We start from the raw sequence: 18,496 nt of genomic DNA, 5'->3' as shown, positions 1-18,496 counted from the left end.
CAGATGTTAGCTCAGCAACAATCTTCCTCAAGCAAAAGGAGGAAGACTGGCAACAGATGTTGGCTCAGGGCCAATCTGCCTCACCACCTCCCCACTGCCCCCCCCAAAAAAGAGTCACATTGCTTAGACTGGAGTCAAGTGGGTGACTAGGTAAACAGCCAACCTGGACACACAATTGTAGAATACTTAACATTCATGATATATTTAGTGAAAAAAGTAAACTACAGAATAATATTGATAATATAAATCCACTTTTGTGAAAATATAAGATTATATAGAAACATAGAAAAAAAAATGAGAAGTCTATAATCCAAAATATCAACAGTGGTTACCTCTAGGTGATAGAGTTATGGGTGATTATTATTATTTCATTCATGTCTATATTTAAAATATTTTCTTCAATGAGCATATATTACATTTTTTGTATGTTATTTTTGTAATCAAGCAAAACATTACTTTATGGTAAGATCATAGTCTTTACTGATCAAAAACAAAATGATACATTAATACAGAAAATTGCATTTATTTCCAGTATCCTCTCTCTTCTAATATCTCTCCTTCTTATCTAAAACATTCATCAAACTAAGTGCTATGTGGTTTCCTCTCAACTCTGAAAGGATGGTTCTGAGAAGCAGAAATTATGTAAGAGCAGTAGAATAGGAGGAGAAATAAAAACCAGCATGTATTTATGTATGATGTTCAATTTAATTTAGCTCTGTATTACCTAGGTACAAATAGATTTAGCTATTTGTCTGCATTTCCAAGATTATGTCATGTCACCTATAAGGCCAGCCCGATGCTCCTTAATGTGTGTGTGTGTGGGGAGGGACTGTTTTTGAATCTATATTCCATTACCTTCCTATTGGTTATATCTAATCAGAATCTAACTGATCAATGTAAATGGAGGGGGGCAGTAGCTAGCTGATCTTTTCAGTTCTAGAAGATGATCTTCCCTTTCTTCTTCTTGGACAGTAGACTAGATTGGTTTTAGTTTGCTAAAGTGAAACGGGAAAATTTCTGGAGCCTGGGAAAAGTGATGTTGCTATCACAGATGCCATTCTCCCAAGCATAATTTTGTGTCACATACCTATTTTTTCATTTCAGTGTTCTAACATTTGAAGATCATTAAAAACAGATTAATTTGATTTTTTTGCAGATCTGTTAAAATGATATCAGGATTACTCAATACCACTATGGTCTTAAATTTTATAAGATCGAGTCTGAATTCAGGATGAGTTTCACAACATTTAGAGTAGTGTGGCTCTGCCTGTCTGCTGAACTTTGGATCATGATATATCCCTCTGTCTTTACTTAGTGAAGGATTTGGGATTTTTCTTTAATGAAATTTGAAATCATATGTGGAACTTTGATTAACTGGCTCAGATAAAAGGAATGACTCATACTGGGATGACAAAAATTGATTCTGACCTTGAGGGTTTCATCCTATAGCTCAGAGAATGGGTAATATTGGAAATGGTACCAGCACTGGTTGGTGAAGTCATGTTTCCCCTAACTTTCTCAGTTGTTAGTTGAATCACTAAGGACTACTCATATTGGCTCTGCCAGAAGCCAACCTTGGAAAAGAATCTTTGCCAAATCCAATTTCAGAGCTGGAATGTGGAGATTGACAGTGAATATAATAGCTAGCCACTCTCGAAACTTTTGGCTCAGTCATCTTTCCAAAATTAACTTACTTAAACAAAAACAGAAACAAATCATTCGTCTGCCACACCTACTTCCCACCTTGCTCTTGACCAATAGGAGGACTCAGAGAAATGGAAGGATCAGGCGTCTTCACGAAGATGAAGCCAGGCCAAAAGGACCAGTTTCCAAGGGTGGCTGGCCCACAGTCTTGCCTCCAATAAAACTGCCGAAGCAGCCATCCCAAGAGAAGACACTCAGCTGAAGATCTGGACTCCAGGCCATTTTCATGCACAGAGAAGTATTGGGTTACTCTCTGAGTTACATATCATTTGGGTCTCTTCCTGCTCTAAAATTCTAGAGTTGTCATCTGGGCTTTGTGGCACCAAATTAAAATGGCCTGACTGCAATTCTTAATTCCTGAGAAAGAGCAATAAATAAATAAATAAATAAATAAATATATAAACATGTTCTCCTCAGGCCTGATGTCCTTTGGGAACAGATCAAGCCTGGGGATTGACACAAAGGTAGTGTATGGGAGGGGGGTGTGTGCGTGTGTCTGTTTGGGGCAGACTTTCTTAACTTCACGTACCCTTCTTCCTCATCTACCAAGAGCAATTTCTTTGTGGTCCCTGAAGGAAATGTTCCTCACCATTTTTTCTCTCTCTCTTACTACCTCATTCCCTCTTGCTCTTTACTTTAACATTCATTCAACAAACATTTACTGGGGAACTTTAGACATTTATCCTTCAGAGACAGCATGATATAGCTGAAAGAACTTTTGCTTCAAAGGTTGTAGATAGGATCTTTGACCCAACTCTATCACCTAGAAATCAAATAACTGAGGACAAGTGACTTTGAGTCAGAGCACAGACTAGGAATAGCCTGTCCTCCTACTTTGCATGAGAATATATCTTGTAGATTGTTTAAAAAAATTTGTTTTAATTAACTTGTAAATGACCCTAGGAGGAGGGACTTAATACATTAGTCTTTAGCTTTTTTTTTTTTTTTTGAGGAAGATTAGCCCTGAGCTAACTACTGCCAATCCTCCTCTTTTTGCTGAGGAAGACTGGCCCTGAGCTAACATCCATGCCCATCTTCCTCTGCTTTATACGTGGGACACCTACCACAGCATGGCTTTTGCCAAGCGGTGCCATGTCCGCACCCAGGATCCAAACCGGTGAACCCCGGGCCGCCGAGAAGTGAAACATACGCACTTAACCGCTGCGCCACCGGGCCGGCCCCAGTCTTTAGCATTTTGGTTTGAATTTGTTTATAAAATGCATCTGACTTTTCAGTTGAGAGCACAGGCTTGTTATGATCAGATATTGGGGAGGATACCGCAGTAGACAAGAAGCTGACGAGAACAGTAATGCATCTAGGGAAAGAAGGATTCTCTAAGGAGGAGAAAAGGGGCTGGAAGAGTATGTGAGGTGCCCTCAGAAAATATTTGGCCCTCTTTGATTTACCTGTGGCCAGGCCCTGATTGGCAGTTACCTAAAAACACCGTGGACTGTGGCCTCCAGGCAGAGTTGCTTAGGTTGCCCAGGACAAAGGCTGCTCATCCTGCAAAGCAGGCTCTCATGCTCTAGCAATCCAAAAATCATACATGCTTGGGGTTATCAGGCCTTGAGGTTGGGAACTGGTTCTCCTTCTAGTGCTGGAGCTAGCCAGTAAGCTTGAGTTAGAGTTTAAATTAATAAATATATGTTATAAAGGGCAATTCTTTATGCCAAAATGATTCAGTGAAACACTTGCTGTTGAGTTATTTTCATATTCATTGTGGAAAGGCCATGGAGTCAGGCACCTCAGGTTCTGGTTTCCCCTCTGCCAGCTGTGGTGCATTCGGCAAACCCCTCAGCTGCTTTGTCCCTCAGAAGAGTCAGCTTGAATGCAGTGTTTCTTAAGGTGTCCTTCTTGGATTACCTGCCTCAGAATGACCTGGGCTACTTTTTAAACACTTCAGGACTATTTCCTAAATCAAGTGAATCAAAATCTCTGGGAATGAGGGCCCAGAATCTGTATTTTCAAGTGCCCCAGGCCATTGTCATGCACACTGAGACTCACCGGAAAGGACCAGCAATAGGATCTCTTCCTACTCTAAAATTCTGTTAATTCTTATGACCTGAATTTTAGGTAGCTCTGTTTTGAACAAAGCAAAATTAAAAGGAGAAAGGAAATGACACTGGCTAAGTAGTTGCCTGGCATTCTGTTTGGGGCCTTATACACACTGACTTATTCTTCTGCACAATAAGCCTTTGAGGTAAGTATTATCACCACCATAGCATGTATAGATTCAAAGTTAGGACTCTATACAAACTTCCAGTTATAGGATGAATAAGTTCTGGGGGTCTAATGTACAGCATGGTGACTAAAGTTAACAATGCTGTATTGTATGTTTGAAAGTTGCTAAGAGAGGAGATTTTAAAAGTTCTCATCACTCGCACACACACTGTAACTCTGTAAGGTGATGGATGTGTTAACTAACCTTATTGGGGTAATCACTTTTCAGTATTTACATATACAAAATCACTGTTGCACACCTTAAACTTACACAATATTATATGTCTAATGTACCTCAATGAAGCTTGGAAAAAAAAGTTGAAACTCTGATTTCAAAGTCAATGTTATTTCCCACAATATAATTCTACAGTAAGAAATTACAAAAGAGCTTATTGTAATTGGTAAACTCCAGTGCAATACCTCATCTGCATGCAACGAATTATTGTTTTAGGAACGGTTTCTTTGTACTCACTTATTCATCGAGTTTCTCCTTTCATGAACATTAATTACTTGATGTGATGATGATAATATAAAAACAATAAGCTTCACCTTAATTTCTCTTTGCCTTATTTCTTACCTATTCAAAATTTATTCTTCATGTATTCTATGCATTTTCTTTTTTTTTTTTTTTTGAGGAAGATTAGCCCTGAGCTAACTACTGCCAATCCTCCCCTTTTTGCTGGGGAAGACTGGCCCTGAGCTAACATCCATGCCCATCTTTCTCTACTTTATACGTGGGACACCTACCACAGCATGGCTTTTGCCAAGTGGTGCCATGTCCGCATCTGGGATCCAAACCGGCAAACCCTGGGCCACCAAGAATCGGAATGTGCGAACTTAACTGCTGTGCCACCGGGCCGGCCCCTCTATGCATTTTCTAAGGCAGTTTAAGTCCTTTGTGTGAATAAATTGGATATAAATAAATAACAAAAAGTAAGCTATATTATGAATTCATTTAATAATTATATTCTCTTAAAGAGAATAAAAATACATGAAATTGTGATGTCCTAGGATAATTTCAGTTTATAAAATTGCAAACCTATAACCAGCTACAAGATGGAGGAGAAAACAAATAGCTTAGATGAGAAGTAGATTTGAAATTTGATGAGATCTATTTTTTTATTGCTTCTCCTTGAGTTACCTATTTCAGATAGAGAAGGGAAGGGGCCATGGCAGGTTAAAAAATATGAAGTTCAGGGGCTGGCCCGGTGGCTCAGCAGTTAAGTTCACACATTCTGCTTCTCAGCGGCCCGGGGTTTGCTGGTTCGGATCCCAGGTGTGGAAATGGCACCACTCATCAAGCCATGCTGTGGTAGGCGTCCCACATATAAAGTAGAGGGAGATGGGCATGGATGTTAGCTCAGGGCCAGTCTTCCTCAGCAAAAAGAGGAGGATTGGCAGTAGTTAGCTCAGGGCTAATCTTCCTAAAAAAAAAAAAAAAAAGATATGAAGTTCAGTTGGGCAGAAGGAGGTGGGTCCGTCTAGGGGAGCAAGAACTATTCCTCTACCCTCTAGGTTTTTCTGGCTGTTCTAAGAATTAAATTGCCATGAGACAGAATAACAGAAGAAAATCAAACAAAGTTTAGTAACATGTATACATGGGAGAAACCCAGGAAAACTGAGTGACTTGCCAAAATGGCCACAAGCCATCACTGTAAATACCATCGTCAGTTAAAGACAAAAGAGGGTGTTGGAGGTACTGGTTTTGGAATTCGAAGGTGAGGAAAGCAATTCACATGGAGATGGAAAAGCAAATGTTTGGTGAACAAATGTTTGCCATACCTTGCAAAAACAATGAGACATGGGGAGGACTTTGATTAAATGGGCCTTGCTAGGTTCCTCCTGTCTACCATTATAATTATCTATGGTTATAGATCCTTCCTGGAGCAGGCTTTCTTTTTTTTGAGGAAGATTAGCCCTCAGCTAACTACTGCCAGTCCTCCTCTTTTTGCTGAGGAAGCCTGGCCCTGAGCTAACATCTGTGCCCATCTTCCTCTACTTTATATGTGGGATGCCTACCACAGCATGGCTTGCCAAGCGGTGCCACGTCCGCACCTGGTATCAGAACCAGCGAACCCCGGGCCGCCGAGAAGCGGAACGTGCGAACTTAACGCTGTGCCACTGGGCCTGCCCCTGGAGCAGGCTTACTATCTTAAATTCTTTTAGGCAGTTAGAGGGAAGGTCAAAGTTTCTGAGTCTTTTGTTCTTAAAAATGATGAAGCCAAAGAGACACATTTTGGGATGGCAAATTCTGATCCCCACATCTGTTTCGAAGCCAAGTCCATATGAAGTCTGTGAAAGAGGAATTGCCTTTTCCTCTCCAAGGCATTTGGAGGGGAATAGGAGAAGAATGGTAGAAGATCAAGTTTGGGGTGATTAGGAAGGTAGATTAATTGGGTCACTGAAGGAATTCTTCCTGCTGGTGACTAGTTTGCATGGAGTTTGAACTGGTCAAAACATAAGTCATCTGGCCTCATGACTCCTTACTTGTGACCCATTATCTTTGTCTCTGGTCCATGAGAAAGGTCGTTTTATCTAATTTCAAGCTTAGGTGAAAAGAAGAAATGAACATAGTAACAGTTCCCCCTGTGTTTCGATGAGGCTGTCTTCTGACAAGGGAACGGGAAAAGGTACCTGGTTTGAGATAATGTTTATAGAAAGGACGTTGTGAAGCTATAAACAATGGCGGGTATTGTTATTTTTTGGATGAAGATAATACAGCTGGAAGGCATCCTAGATATCATCTAAGTCCTTCATCTTACAGGCACTGAGGCCTATGTGGGTCAAGTGTGTTTATTGCCTAAGAGCACACACCAAGTAATAATAAACACTGTAGATTCTACAGTCAAGACATGCCTGGTTTGAGGCCCATTTCTGCCACTGACTAGTTTGTAACCTTGCAGCTGAGGAGGGCCTCAGAGAGGTGAAGAGCTGAGTTGTACAGAGTGAGCAGAGTTTGCAAGATGGGCAGGCATTCCAGGCAGAGGGAACGAGGGTACATCCAAAGAGAGAGGTTATGAGAGGGAGAGAGCCCTGCATGGAGGAGGGGATATCGGTGGATGTAGCTGGAGCACACAGTGCTTATGGGGGAGGGAAGAGAAATGACAAGGGGGAAGGTGGCAGTTGCCATGTCTCTGGAAGAGGAAACGTTACCAAAGTGGGTTCACCTCCCAGTGAGTTAAAATCAGACCCTCCACCAGAAGTAGTTGTCACACGAAGTAAAGTATATTTGCAGCAAATAGGACGCCGTGCAGAATCATTTCCAAAGTCATGGCTGTCCCTGAACAAAGGGAGGCAGAGACCTTTTATTTTGGATGGGGAATGGATATTCAAAAGGGAGTGGTGGGTATTCACTTGCGCAGGCTCAGTTGGCATCTCTCAGCTCATCTGCAGGGGCACTGCTCTTGCAATGCGGCTTGGTCTGGTTTAGGGTAGTTGGTGATTGCATCTCTTAACATAACAACAACAAAACACAATATTGAGAAACGTAAATGCTTCTCAAACCTCCCTTGAGTTCCTCAGGGCAATTAGTCGGTGACGGTTGGTGACAGAAACTTTACTGCCAGATTTTTTTTCTTACTATTTCACTATTACTTTGGATCAATAATATACCCAAAGAAGGTTGAGTTGCTGCAAACTCTAGGAAATGTGTCTTTGTGGACAGGGCCTCCCATACTTTGTAGTCCAGGAAGGAAGACTAGGCAGAGCCTGAGATGTTGCTAGTCCCTTGGAGCCCCATCCACTTCCCGGTGAGCCAAGCTCTCTTGGGGAAAAAGTCTCTGGGTGTGGTTACCAGACATTAATAATATCTACCATTTCTATGTACGTGGCATTATTCTAACTGCTGAACGTGGTACTGAACCTCTTAATCTCAAGTTCCTGTGTGCAATGTGCAATAAGCCAAACATTGAGACATCAGTGCTTGGGGGTGGGGAAAGGTTTATTCAAATTGGCCAAAATAGGAAGGTGGGAGCATGGGTTCTCTCAAATCTGCCTTAACCAGAGAAGAAAGCAGGGGGTTTTATAGAGCTAAGGGGTGTGCCAGGAGGAGTTTCAGAGAAACAGAGGGGTAATGTGTTTCCTTCACTCCCAATAAGCCCCTGGGCAATCTGACTTCTGGGTGTCAACAGGCAGCTGGGGTCTGGTTATCTGGTGATCCTTGAAGGCATTCTCTTTCCTCTGTAAAACAAGCTCATAAATCCCTGTGACTTTGAGTTACCACTCAGGTTAAACAAGAAAACAACAAATTGACAAAGATTAACTTCTTTTCATAACAAGGTTGAAAGGTAATCGTATTGAATATCAGTAACCCTCAGGTACCCCGGCTTCAATCCCCACTGTCTTTTTTCCCTTCCTCATTCTCATAGGAAGCGGGGCACTGATTGTTCTGGCTACTTCCTGCTGAAAGGGGACAAAGATTGAGAAACTGAGGAATGAAATTTTTCAGCCTAAGATTGAAAATACTCTAGGGTACCAGGTTATATTTTGCATTATTAGAATTTTTGCACCTTGTTCAACAGTTTTAGTACAACATATACAAGTATATTTTATTATCAACTATCCAGCCAGAAGAATAAGTAGTATACAGACAACCCCAATTTTTTTTTTAAGATTTTATTTTTTTCCTTTTTCTCCCCAAAGCCCCCGTGTACATAGTTGTATATTTTTACTTGTGGGTCCTTCTAGTTGTGGCATGTGGGACGCCACCTCAGCATGGCTTGATGAGTGGTGCCATGTCCATGCCCAGGATCCGAACCAGCAAAGCCCTGGGCTGCCAAAGTAGAGCACGCGCACTTAACCACTCGGCCACGGGGCAGCTCCTAGACAACCCAAATTTTAATAGTCCCTGAAGAACAGATCTAATCCCTTGGGGAATCCCAGAGAACTGTTTTGTAAACCTGTCTAGACATTATAAACGGGAATTATCAAAGGGTCCTCATGTTCATGCACTAAATAAGGTTTTGGATGACATATCCAACCTCTGGAAAGATTACTTGCCTTTGTCAACCTCTGAGAAATTCTAATAATCCAAGTGTCCTTCCAGGCTTGGGGGTCAAAGTCAATAAGGAAACATAATAGCCAGTTTACAGATAGAAAACAAAAATCTCAAAGACAATTTACAGAACTAGAATCTAATACCCATAAGTTTGTATTATAGTTTCTACTGAAACATAATTTTTTTCTCTAAAATCACTCTCATTTTTACCAAAGATAGCCAAAGTAAGAGTTGGCCCAATTATTTACATGAGTACAGCAAGAATAGCAATTGATCATATAGGCTCCTTTAAATTTTGCTTTGCTGGAACTTTTTTTTTTTTAAGAGTTTATTTTCCCTTTTTCTCCCCAAAGCCCCCCAGTACATAGTTGTGTATTTTTAGTTGTGGGTCCTTCTAGTTGTGGCATGTGGGATGCTGCCTCAGCGTGGCTTGATGAGCAGTGCCATGTCTGTGCCCAGGATCCAAACTGGCAAAACCCTGGCCACCAGAGCACAGCAGGCGAACTTAACCACTCAGCCACGTGGCTAGCCCCTGCTGGAACTTTTTATAAGGCATCTCAGATTGAATTTAAGGGCCTCCTGAGGCCAGGCCAAGCCAAGGACTTGTCATCAGACTCTGCCTGCAATACCAATAGATTTGGGTGAATTCCTCTCTTCTCTTGAGGTTCCCCAAAATGTCCTGAGGTTCTTTGCACCCATCAGGGAAGGGATCTTCTTTACTCACCTGGCAAGGTTTCTAAAAACACTGTAAGCAAGATACCAGGCCAGTAATTCCAAATGGCTTTATTTCATAAATTCAATCTTTGTCCCTTAAAGCTCAGTCATATCAGAGTCTATGCATGTTTCTCTCAAATGTGACACTCCAGTCAAAGCTTTGGTAATATAACCAATGTTTCCAATTGTCTCCTATTATAAGGAGAATGGATTCTTATTGAACTTATGCAAATAACTATATTGTGTGAAAATAAGAATATTCACTCACTAAGACTTTCTAAATTCTGGAGGGATCAGGTGGGGAGAAAAAGATAAATATTTTAATTCTGCTTACAAAGGTATAATTTACCAAACTGCTGTAAGCCATAATTAGAGAAGAGAAAAAGGTTTTCTTAAATTTGAAAAAACAAAACATTCAAAAATCAGCAATACTTCAAATGAAAAGTCATAAAAATTATAATCATCCTCATCAGTTCATTTAGTCCCATGTAATCAACTCTTGATCTTTTGTTAGCAGTTTCATGAAGTCATCAGTTTTTCCATTAGAGTTCTGTAATTTCTTACCCAGTCCAGTTTCATGATCTGAAAGTTTATCAGAAACCTGTATTCTAGAATAATTGTCAGAGTCCTTTCCATGAATCTCACTGAAGATGAAACATATTTGCAAAAGCAGCACTAGAATTATGACTGACAACCAGGACAGATCAGAATTTCAGGAATGTTATATAATTTTTAAAACACTTATATCAATAACATTTACCCACACAATATCATAGGTCTCTATGAAACAATGCTTGGTTATCCATTTAACCATGGTGGCAATTAAAGATTTTCAGGCAAATGCAGAAAATTAAACAGCTGTCCTGTGATTAGAGACCTGATAAAAACAACATAGGAAATTTATTTTGATAAAACATAAAATCTGTACCCTCCTGGTAGACTACTCAAAAAAAAAAAAACTCTTGAGCCGGCCCAGTGGCACAGCAGGTGAGTTGACACATTCCACTTTGGTGGCCTGGGGTTCGCCAGTTTGGATCCTGGGTGCATACATGGCACTGCTTGGCAAGCCATGCTGTGGTAGGCATCCCACATATAAAGTAGAGGAAGATGGGCATGGATGTTACCTCAGGGCCAGTCTTCCTGAGCAAAAAGAGGAGGATTGGCAGCAGATGTTAGCTCAGGGCTAATCTTCCTCAAAAAAAAAAAAAAAAGAAAAAACAACCTCTCATAATCTCTTCATCAAGAACAGACTAAAAGTTTAAGAAAATTATCCTTTTAAGTGAAGGAGGAAAAACCCAAATTCTAATTTTGCACCAGCTTACTTTTGATATTAAAATTCATTCACTCAACTGAATTCATTTTAATCTTAGCCAATTTGACTATGTACAAAATTCCTTTCTCAGAATTTTTCTCCCATAAACCTTCTATAACCTTTTTAAACACATAATAATATCTTTAGTTCTTAGATATTCTTTACTGCAAACATACATGGTGTTATAAACGAATATCATCTTTTTCCTTTTCATGGGCTCATAGCTAAAAGTTACCCAATTTTGGAGACTGTAGCTTAGACAGCTACAGCTGGGGATCGAATTAGTGTCCCCCATAGCTGACTCCTACATAAGACAAATGCACACACACAGAGACAAAATCTAACAAAACAAAACAAACAGGACAAAAACAAAAGGTGAAGTCAAACAATCCCCTAGATCTCTTCCAAAAGAGGGTTCCTCCTTTCAATGACACAAAATGCAAATGGAGAGACGGAGAATTCACCACCAAGCATGTTGTGGTGACTCACCAGGCAGAGCAAAACTGAAAGTACTCACATACAAGACAAATGCATCCACACAAGGACAAAAAGTAGACTGCAGTCCAATGAGTTTCTCCACTGCAAGCGAGCACTGCACCAAGGGTGGCTGATGCCAGCAGGAAGCGGGAAGTGGCAGACAACGTCCTCCAGGCAAGGATGCTGCTGGGGACCACCAACCACTCAAACCCTCACCAGGCAGTCGGTCTAGCCATGGACACAAGATTTCTGGCTGGCTCGCCAAAATTGATACCAAATCTCTTAATCTCAAATTTGTGTATCCAGTGTGCAGTAAGCCAAACACTGAGACATCGGTGCTTGGAAACGAAGAAACATTTACTTGAATTGGCCAAAACGAGAAGGGGGGGGGGGCATGGGTTCTCTCAAATCCACCTTGACAAGAGAAGAAAGCAGGGGGTTTTTTAGAGCTAAGGGGTGTGCTGGGAGGAGTTTCAGAGAAACAGAGGGCTAATCTTTGTTTCTTTCACTCCCAATAAGCCCTGGGGTAACTCGCAGGTAGCAAGGATTTATGAATTTGTTTTACAGAGGAAAGAGAATGCCTTCAAGGATCACCAGATAACCAGACCCCAGCTGCCTGTTGACACCCAGAAGTCAGACTGCCCAGGGGGTTATCGGGAGTGAAGGAAACACATTACCCCTCTGTTTCTCTGAAACTCCTCCTGGCACACCCCTTAGCTCTATAAAACCCCCTGCTTTCTTCTGTTGTCAAGATGGATTTGAGAGAACCCATGCTCCCGTCTTCTCCTTTTTGACCAATTCGAATAAACCCTTCTCCGTGTCCAAGCACCAGTGTCTCAGTGTTTGGCTCATTCCACATCGGGCACATGAATTTGAGATTAAGAGGTTCGGTATCACAGCTTCTTTTGCTTACATTACACTGCATGTAGTTACAGGTCTGTTCATTCTCTCTCATTACTATATAATATCCTCAACCTTTTATTTCGAAACATTTAAAGCCCCAGAAAAGTTGAAAAACTAATCCAATGAACACCCATATCCCCTTCACCTAGAACGTGAGGGACCATTATTATTTCCGCTTTATAGAACTAAAACAACTAAGGCAAAGAGAAAGTAGAGGACTAGCGCAGCCCATGCACCTGGGATCTAGTCTTGCCTGACTGCTGCTTAGGCAGTCACAGACTGTGGGCAAATCATCTAACTTTTTGGAGGCTATTTCTTTATTAAGATGGAGTAGGAATTCCTATTTCATTGCATTTCCATGTTGTTGTGAAGCTCAAATACGAGGAACATGTGAGAGTGCTTTGTGAAGAGTAAAGTGGTGGTACTCAAAAGGGGGATTGTTAAAATGCAGGTTCCTGGGCCTCACTCCCAAAGACAGACAGTAGGTCTGGGGCAGAATGTTTAACAAGCACCCTAGATGTTTCTGATGCACAAGTCCCCTGACCAACTATGCAAAAAGACTTTTGTAAAATAAAGGTTCTCAAACTTTGGAGACTATCAGAATCACCTGGAGGGCTTGGGTGTTATTCTTGCCACTAGCTCCTGTTGTCACAGACTCAAGAAGATGACACAGAGTTGCAGGTGCGGAATTTGGTGTGCTTCATCCTCCGTGGGCTGGGAGAGGCTGGCCCCAGGATTAGTCCGGTGAGCCCTCTTCTTCACAGCATAGAGAAGCAAAAGGAAGCTTGCTGAACTTTGAAGGGGGCAAGTGATTCACAGGTTTAAAACAAAACAGGTAAAGAGGGAGGCATTTGTAGGTGAAAGGGCAAGAGTCTTCTGTTGCAAAATAAAAGGTCAGATTAGGGAGAAGTAAAAAACAACTATCGTCATTATTTAAAATTCGGTACATTCCTGCCTTCTTACTTCAGGGCGGGTGGGGGGAGGACAACAAACCGCAAATATCTGCTTAGAGCACCAACAAAGCCTGAACACCAAAAAGAAAAGAAAAGAAGAAAGTAATAATTTGATTCCTTAAAGCATTGAAGATGTCAACGGGGGCGGGGGAGAGGGGAAAGTTTTTGGATTTCCTAATTGTTACTTTGTGGTTTAGACTTGTGTTTTATTTTGAATTACCTGCGGGCGGGGGAAGGGGTGGAGGATACCATAATTGTTTTCTCTTGCTGAGGGCCTCTGGATGTAGTCAGTCATGTATAAGGGATACATTTTTAATGGATCAGTTTGGAGCATTGAATATGATGAACACTATCTCTATGCCTGCAACATTAGTTAAGTAATTGAGGTAAGGCTTCCCAAAATTCAAATTTCACTGCTTGAGGAAGCCCCCCGCCAGGCTCCTGCGTCATTGCCGCCGCCTGTTGCTCCCCATCCTGAAGGCCAAGGACCTGGGGACCATCCCGGCGCCAGCTCCTCTGCGCACCTCCTATCTGTCCTCTCCTGTCCACCTTCCTCGAGAGCGCCCCGGGAGGCCGAGGCTCGCGGCAACGTCATCCGGAGATCCCCCGCCCCGCACTCCGGGGGAGGTCCACCGAACCCTACCTAGCTCCAGGCGGTTGCACAACTTGTGTGCTCAAAAACTCTGTTCAAGTCCCTGCATTTTACACACAGAAACACTGGGAGTCAGATGTTGGTTTCTTTAAAAAAAAAAAAACCCACAACTTAAAAAAAAAAAGGTCGTTTGCATAATAAGCATAGGCAGCTATCATCCCGGAGTGATTTGGGTTTAAGTCTCGCTGAGAAAAAAAGGAGACCAACCAATAGTATTCTAAGCCCTTTTGGAAATTGATTCAACTTTGAATTAGACATATGTTTGAAAAACGGACTTTAAAGTCAAAAGAGCAGTAAATCAGAAGTCTGTACAGGTCCACCGCCGGGTTAGAATTTCACAAAACTTTAGAAGCTGTTTGCTAAAAATAAGTCTAGAAGCCACCGTTTCCATTTTTAAAGACAGTTTCTATTCTGATCGCTGACGGTAACCAACAGGTTAGTCACCGTTAAGATGTCTGCCGGACTCCTCCACGCCTTTTGCAAAACCACAAACCCGCGCGGGCACCGGCCGCATTTTGGCCACGGGCCTCGCAGGACCCCTAATTCTGGCAGGGGCCCCCAGCCCCTCGAGGCGGGCGGCGGCGGGGTGCAGGCGCCGGGAAGCGGCAGAGGGCGACACTCGCGCTGGCCTCCGGGCGCGGCGTGTCCCGGGCCGCCGGTGACGTGGCGCGGGGGCGGGCGGGGCCGGCTATATCCCGGCGCCCGCGGCCCCGCCGCCAGACCCTCGTGCAGCTTGTTCGAGCCGCCCGCGCGGACTCCCCGCACTCGCGCCTTTTCGCTGCTGTCGGTCAGTGGGTGGGCGCCCCCTCTGTGACTGGCGAGCCGGCCTGGGACCCCGCAGCGCCGTGGCAGGGGGAGGAGGTCCTGGGGGTCCCCGGGCGCAGGGCGGGCTCCGGGCCTGGGGTGTCGACGTTGCTTTGTTTGTGGAGGCTGCTTTCCTGCCGGCAGCTTTAGCGCAGCTGTAACTTCTTGGCTTGCTTTCGGGGTAACCGTTTCCTCTTGTCCCGAAAGGAGATTATTTATAAGGAAATGCTTATAAGGACTTTCTGGGGTGCACGGCGACAGCGGGGTGTCGGTCCCGGCGCCTGCCTTCTGCATTCCGCGTGGTTCTTACTCATTTCTCGTAGAACCGGGGCGACGGGCCCGGAAGTGGCAGCGGGCGGCCGCGCACGTTTCCTTCCCAGCCCTGCTGCTTAGCAAGAGGCAGTTTTTCGGGTGCGGGTCGTTGGGGGCGCTAAATTTACGTTTAGAAGCTGAAACGCTTTCTCACTTCCTCGGAGCACCTTCCTCTTTGCTTAGTTGTCCCTGAACTGGTTTCAGTTCTTTCACAAGCAAGGAATAAATTCCCCCCAAAGTGCTCCAGCTTGATGGTCCTGACCGTCCCAGATGTCTTCTACTTGAAATCTCTCTGTAGTTTTAACATAGACTTTAACTTGGTTAGCATTTTTGTGAAAAGATATTCCTCTTCAAAAGGCATTTCTGGTATCCTGGTGGAGAAACAAAGACAAATGTATCAACAACTTTGCTTTTCCCTGCCGAGCCTCTTTTGTGTTGAAAGTTGACCGCGAGCCCTGAACCTTCCCTCCGAAGCTGTTTGCCCGGCGAGAACACTGAGAGCCAGGGGGTGGAAGCTGGGCGAAAACTCCACTTACCTCAGCAGGGACTTTTCTCTACTTGAAATTAGCATTTGCTCGGGTCGGGGAATGAATCTGGGAGAATCTTATCTTAGTGTCTTGAAATAAGTTTCTCTTCCGCAGATTTCTTTTTCCAGGAAGGAAAATGGCATCTGCCGCAGTTGATCCACAGCCGGTAAGAATTTTACATGGCCCTTTCTTGATTCCTTCCCTCCCCATGTGTTTTGAGAAGTTAACACCTCCGTCCCCCTTGGTTGCAGAGCGTCGTGACTCGGGTGGCCAACCTGCCCTTGGTGAGCTCCACCTATGACCTCGTCTCCTCCGCTTACATCAGTACCAAGGATCAGTATCCCTGCTTGAAGTCTGTGTGTGAGATGGCAGAGAAGGGCGTGAAGACCATCACCTCGGTGGCCGTGTCGAGTGCTCTGCCTCTCATCCAAAAGCTAGAGCCACAAAGTGAGTTCTGATTTTCCGTTCAAGATTCAGTCCTAGGGACTCAGGCCGGGGTGAGCCAGGAGCTGGCTTGAATATGGCGAATACCAGCCTTATGCCCTAAGGACACAGCAGCAACATCGGGAATCCTCAGGCTTTTCTGAGGCACATACTGCCTTTACCTAGAAACTGCCAGGTGACCCTCATGGTTGTAGAATGCCTGCTTCAGAGCAATGGTGGATGCTCATGACACTTAAAAAAAAAATCACCCAGAGATGCTTCTGTGTTGGTAGCTGAGATCATAAGGGGAGCCAGTGGGTGAAATGAAATAGCTGACTTCCTTGGGACTACAGTGTATATGAACTGCTTTTAAAAAAATAAAGGACATCTTTATTGAGATAATTAACACACCATACAATTCACCCCCTTAACGTGTACCATTCAGTAGTTTTTAGTATATTTACAGTGTTGTACAAGCATCACCATGATCAATTTTAGAACACTTTCATCATCCCAGAAAGAGGCCTCATACCAGTTTCTGTCTGGGATGATGAAAAAGTTCTGGAAGTAACAGTGGTGATGGTTACACAACATTGTGAATGCCACTGAATTGTACACTTAGAAATAGTTAAAGTGGTGAAGTTTATGTTATATCTGTTTACCACAATTTAAAAATACAGAGAAAGATTAAGCAGTTTAAATATTAAAACAAAATAGGAAACCTTAGACCCCCATTAGCAGTCACTCCCCATTTCCTTTCAACCCCCACCCCAGGCAAGTACTAATCTACTTTCTGTTTATAGATTTGCCTGTTCTAGACACTTAACGTAAATGGAATCATAAAATATGTGGTCTTTTGTGACTGGCTTCTTTCGCTTAGCATAATGTTTTCAAGGTTTAGCCATATTGTAGCGTCAATCAGTACTTCATTCCTCTTTATTATGGAATAATATTCCATCATGTGGATAGATCATATTTTATTTATTCATCAGTGATGGATGTTTGGGTTGCTTCTACTTTTTGGCAATTACGAATAATGAATGCTGTTGGGAATGTTTGTGTACAAGGTTTCATGTGGACATATGTTCTCGATTCTCTTGGGTCTATACCTAAGAATGGAATTGCTGGGTCATGTAATAACTCAGAGCTTTTGAGGAACTGCTAGACTGTTTTCCAAAGTGGCTGCACCATTCTACATCCCACCAGCAGTGTATGAAGGTCCCAATTTCTCCCCATTATGAACTACTTTTGAATAAAGATTTAAATCATTCCCCTGAATGGTTAGGTCATGGACTTTTAGAATTTTAAGAAACCTTTAGAGACCAGTTTTCCAACTCTGCTACTTCCAAAAGGCATTTAGTCCTAGTGCTTGGCATGGTGGTCATTGCGGGGAAGCTTCGACCACAGTCTGGATCTTGTTAGGGAGATGTAGGGTGCTGTTAACATACTGTTTCCTGGTGATAACCCAAAATACACTGCCACCACTGAATTAAGTGTAGCTGGGGATTAAAGTAGCATGGAAATGGTAATTTTGAGGGCGTTTTCAGATACCTTATTCCCTGAATGAGGGTTCAGGTGAGCCTGGCTTCTCTTGGCATTAACCTTACAGGCAAGTTGATGAGGAAGAAGCTTCTTAGCCAGCTTCCTACTTGTCCTGTCACCATCTCTGCCTGCTGCTCCCCAGCACACCCTTATTTCTCTGTCAGTGGAAGAAAGTTGCCAGCAACCTGCCAAGCCTCTTCTGTCTGAGCTAGAGAAGCCAGTCAACACATTGTGTGGTAAAGCAAGACCAATATTCTTGCTGCTTTTTATAATAAGAATAATGTATTCATTCTTACCTACACCATTAAGATTTCCCCTATTTGTGACTCTTCTAGTTGCGCTTGCCAATACCTATGCCTGTAAGGGGCTAGACAGGATTGAGGAGAAACTGCCTATTCTGAATCAGCCAACAAACCAGGTGAGCTTGGGACAAGAGTGCTGAGGCTTGCCATCTCACGTTTCCATATTCTATCTATTTAGCCCAGGCTGTGCATGCGATAATTAGGAAATACTTATTTGTTCCCTAAACCTGGATATATTTTTCAAAGAGTAATTGCCACTCCCTTACTTCCTGAATTGTCAGCTTATGTCTAAGAAGCAGAGATGAACTATCTACCTTTGGACTAGAATACTTTTAGTCTGGTCTGTATCAGCTTATGGCTTTGCCTCTGCAGGTAAAATTGCTCTCTCAAATAACTGATGCTCATGTGGTATTGGATAAATGGCAGAGGTGGTATCGAGAAGCTTTTCTCACTTGGTATCTGAGAATACATCCAGCAGGATGAAGAACTGACATCTCTGCCTATGTTTTGGCCTTGTGGGGCCATGTGCAGAGGGCCAGGTTTGCATGGTACCTACATCTATGCTCATAGGTATGCACGAGCTGCTCTCAGTATAAGCATGTCAACATGGAAAATCCCATTCTCTAGAGTAACCCTTGTACCTTACCACAGGTTC

At 43.0% G+C, this 18,496-nt stretch overlaps 1 protein-coding gene across 32 annotated transcripts in view; it reads left to right on the top strand.

Annotated features, from left to right (window-relative positions):
* Positions 1-18,496, top strand: part of PLIN2 (perilipin 2) — a 97,879-nt gene that overhangs the window by 60,414 nt on the left and 18,969 nt on the right. For 25 of the 32 annotated variants that reach the window (XM_070495710.1, XM_070495720.1, XM_070495730.1 and 22 more), the window contains 3 exons: positions 15,689-15,740; positions 15,826-16,021; positions 17,875-17,957. In XM_070495710.1, coding sequence (XP_070351811.1) covers positions 15,689-15,740; positions 15,826-16,021; positions 17,875-17,957 — 331 coding nt within the window. Of the gene's footprint in view, positions 1-14,580; positions 14,917-15,688; positions 15,741-15,825; positions 16,022-17,874; positions 17,958-18,496 lie in introns of those variants that run through there. The other 7 variants (XM_070495739.1, XM_070495741.1, XM_014845490.3 and 4 more) reach the window with 6 other exon arrangements.

This window comes from Equus asinus, chromosome 23, assembly GCF_041296235.1.
Source record: "Equus asinus isolate D_3611 breed Donkey chromosome 23, EquAss-T2T_v2, whole genome shotgun sequence".
NCBI lineage: Eukaryota > Metazoa > Chordata > Mammalia > Perissodactyla > Equidae > Equus > Equus asinus.
This window is presented reverse-complemented; position numbering and strand designations above follow the sequence as displayed.